The sequence below is a fragment of the Emiliania huxleyi genome, assembly GCF_000372725.1.
Source record: "Emiliania huxleyi CCMP1516 chromosome Unknown EMIHUscaffold_1717, whole genome shotgun sequence".
Lineage (NCBI taxonomy): Eukaryota > Haptophyta > Isochrysidales > Noelaerhabdaceae > Emiliania > Emiliania huxleyi.
In genome coordinates, this window is record NW_005200863.1 from 528 (window position 1) to 4,514 (window position 3,987).

Genomic DNA, 3,987 nt, shown 5'->3' on the forward strand with positions numbered 1-3,987 from the left:
GCCGAGCGACGATCGGCTCGCTCCGATCGCTGGGCGCGGTCACTCTCCGGCCCATCACCCGCCTGCCGATCACCTGTCCGCCTCGCCGCGCGCGGGCCGCTCGCCTGCTCGCCACCGCCGCCGCGCGTCCCCGCGCCGCCACGCTTCCCTGTGCACCTGACCGCGCTCGAGCTGCGCACAGACGGCGCGCTCTGGCAGACAGAGCAGCGGCCGCCCAGGCGGTCGCTGCTCCGCCCCGTCCGAATCCGTCCGCCCGCGCGTGCCGCTGCCGCCGCCGCCGCCGCCGCCGCCACCGCCGCCGCGTTTCCCCGCGCCGCCACGCGTCCTCGCACCTGACCGCGCTCGAGCTGCGCAGGCAGACGGCGCGCTCTGGCAGACAGAGCAGCGGCCGCCCAGGCGGTCGCTGCTCCGCCCCGTCCGAATCCGTCCGCCCGCGCGTGCTGCTGCCGCCGCCGCCGCCGCTCCACCCGGTGCCCGTGTGCCGTGAGAGTTGCTTTGTGCATGTGCCATGTGTATGGGTCGGTGGACTTATATGTCACACACTTGAGCCTCTACCTATGATAGTAGACCGGTACTCGGGTTTGGATGGTAGCGGGGGGCCCCGCCGGAGGCTGGTTACTGATATATATCTTTTCCCCGGAGGCTATGGTGAAAAAAAATATAACCACACGTTACCAAACCCACACACATCAAACCCGCACACAAACACACACACGCTCGACAACGCCGTCAGCGACAACGCCGTAATGTGTAAGCTCCCTCAAAGCCTCTTGCTGCAGTCGGTCTGCGTAACCTCAGCAGCCGAAGACGCCCCCGCCTCCTTGTTGTCTCGCTCCTGCCGCTCTGTCGTGCTGACCCTACCAGACATGTCAGCAGCAGCAGCAACCTCCGAAAACCTCGCACCGGCAGTCGTATTTTGCAAGTGGTTCTGCAACGTGTGCAGTGACATCATTGCCAGCTGGGCAAGCACACTACTAGTCCGATCCGCAAAGGCGTCACGCACACTCTTCTCCGCAAAGTTGCCTTGGAAACCGGCATTGTACCACATCTGCTTCACTGATTCCAGCTGGGAAAGCAGATCCTCAGCGGCAACCAAGATCTGCCCCGCCTCATCAAGATTGGACCAACAGTAAGGAAACAAGTTTGGACGCTCTGGGGACGCGCCGAAAAACCAGGCCATTGGAAAGGGGGCTACTGGGGCGGCCAATTCACACCTCGCGGGACTACTTATGTTTTCGTAAACGTAGTCGTGGCCCCCCGCTACGTCGCACGACTGCGACTGGGTAGCGGGGGGCTATAACCATGGATAGAGATTTCACGTTGTAGAGCGCCTCTACATCGCTCTACATCGGACTCACATCGTCACGCGCCGGATGTAGAGCTCTACAGCTCTACAAGAGCTCTACAGCGCTCTCCAGCTCTACAGCTCTACAGCGCTCTACACTCTACATCCTCTACACCCTCCCTCAGGAAGCGACAAGGGATGAGAGCACGACGAGAAGGGGGCGACCGCGAGGTGGCACGAAGGTTGCAGCGAGAATCGGAGAGAGAATGCGAAGAGAGATAGGAAGAGGCGGACGCCCAAGGGTGGAGAGGCTCTACAGCAAAACCGCCGGGAAGGCAGTGACTCAAAGAGGTCGAGCCGCGCTAATGGGGTGTCTCCGAGCTTACTGGAGCTCTGATGGACGGCCCTGACTATCCCTGACACACAGAGAGTCACTCTGACGGCACACAACACCCTATAACTGCGTCATGACCAGCCTGCCATGCGTCGCCGGTGCCGCATTCATCGCTGTGCTTCTTTAGCAGGCGGTGGACTGTCGGCTGCGAGGACGGTCGCATTTGCGCGAGGCGAGGCGAGCATTGCTGAGCGTTGCATGCGCCATGCCTCGCGCCAGCGCGTGCGGGAGCTCCTGGCTGAGCGTTGAGTCCAGGTGAGTTGCGCTGGCCACGATCGCTACGCCGAGCCGAGCTGACGCGCCGAGGCGCCGGCCAGTCGCAGCTGTGAGGCATGCCACAGCAGCAGAGGCACCTGCCACCCATTGGGCGGGTAGACAGAAGGCCAGGGCAGCACTGGCAAGTGCAACGCGCCTCATGTCGGAGAGCGACCGCGTGCCTCGTTCGCCGCTTATGATGTATTTGTTGTAGAGATTTCACGTTGTAGAGCGCCTCTACATCGCTCTACAACGCAGGCGCCTCGTCACGCGGCGGATGTAGAGCTCTACAGCTCTACAGCGCTCTCCAGCTCTACAGCTCTACAGCGCTCTACACTCTACATCCTCTACACCCTCCCTCAGCACGAAGCCACGAACGCTGGCGAGTAGAGCTAGGTTCTCGAGGTTGTCGAGGTGGATATCCTTTGGCCGCGTTGGGTAGCGAGGATTGGTGTGACGCGGTGGTCCAGGAACGCGTGTTTTCTGACGGCCGACCGTCAGTACACGGAGTTGCCCCTTCTCACACGCTCGCACTCTCGAGGTCTCTTGGAGTGGAGCCCCGGCGAGACCTCGAAAGAATCCAATGGGTCCCTCAGGGGTACCCTGGTGTGCGGGGCTCGCGAGAAACCGTCGGCGCAGCCAGCAGGCGCCATACACACGTGTGTGTATGTGGCGCGGAGGCAAGGGCAAGGGCGGTGGCAAGGGCAAGGGCGGCGGCAAGGGCTACGGCTACCGCGGCGGCGGCTACCGCGGCGGCGGCGGACGCGCGCCGGCGGCGCCAATGTCGTGGAAGCGCAAGGCTGCAGACGACAAGGACGCGCTGCCGGCGCTCTCCCACCGAGCAGAGCTGCTCACGGCCCTGCGCAACCACGGTGTCGCGGTCGTGTCGGGTGACACGGGCTGCGGCAAGTCGACGCAGGTGCCGCAGTTTCTGCTCGACGCGTCAACAGCCAATCGCATCGTCGTCACGCAGCCGCGGCGGCTGGCGGCGCGCGCGCTGGCCGAGCGGGTGGCGTCGGAGCGCGGCTCGACGCTGGGTCGGACGGTGGGGTACGCCGTCTCGCGCGACAAGGCGACCACGCTCGGCACGACGCGGCTCACCTTTATGACCGTCGGCCTGCTGCTGCAGCTGCTCATCTTCAAGCGGGACGAGGTGGAGGCGGCCTTCACGCACATCGTCGTGGACGAGGCGCACGAGCGGGACGTCGACCTCGATCTCCTCCTCCTCCTCCTCAAGCGGCGCATGAAGGCCCAGGCAAACAAACTCCGCGCCGCTCGCGCCTCTGCCGCCGCCGCCGCCGACACCGCCGCCGAGCCTCCTGCGGCGGCCTCTGGCGCCGAGGCGGGCGGCGAGGAGGCGGGCGGCGAGGAGGCGGGCGAGGAGGGCGCGGGCGAGGAGGGCGTGGGGCAGCCGCTCAAGCGGCCGCGCCTCGACCCCGCGGCCGCTGCCTCTGAGGGCGGGGCGAAGCGCGGGGCGAAGGGCGAGGCTCCGGCCGACGGGCTGCGGCTGGTGGTGATGAGCGCGACGATCGACGCGTCCGCGTTCGCAGAGTACTACCGCGGCTGCTCGCTCGCGCCCCCTGCAGCCGACGCCGCCTCCTCCGCCTCCGGCGCCTCCTCGCTCGCCCCGGTGGTCCGGATCGGGTCGCGCGCCCACCAGGCTCCGCACCTCGCCTCCGCACTGCTCCGCACCGCTTCGCCCCTCGGCAGCACCTCGGTTTCACCGCGCCGCTGCGCCTCGAGAGGGCGAGGGGCCTCGAGCGGGCGAGGGGCGCGTGCTCACGGGTCTCGCCGCGTGGCCTCAGGTGGCCTGCTACTCGCTCGACGACCTCGTCGCCGCGATGCCCGAGGCACTCCTCGCCGCCCACCCGCCCAGGACGCGTCCCCACCCGCCCAGGACGTGCCCAGGACGCGTCCGTGGGTCCGCACCGCAGGCGCCAAAGGTTGTCGTCGACGACGGGGCGGGCGGAGCCGGCAGGGCAGCCGCCTCTGCCAACGCCGCGTCGGGCGCCGCCGCGCCGCCGCCCCGCGACGAGAAGGCACGCGCGGCCAA

The 3,987-nt window shown here is 66.9% G+C and overlaps 1 protein-coding gene across 1 annotated transcript; it reads left to right on the top strand.

Annotated features, from left to right (window-relative positions):
- Nucleotides 1-2,601: 2,601 nt before the first annotated feature.
- EMIHUDRAFT_123033 (hypothetical protein) lies at nucleotides 2,602-3,877 on the top strand (the record flags this gene model as incomplete). Its single annotated transcript, XM_005784189.1, has 2 exons — nucleotides 2,602-3,564; nucleotides 3,740-3,877. Coding segments are annotated over 2 exons (1,101 nt in total), but the record flags the coding sequence as incomplete, so codon positions are not given.
- Between the last annotated feature and the right edge of the window lie 110 nt (nucleotides 3,878-3,987).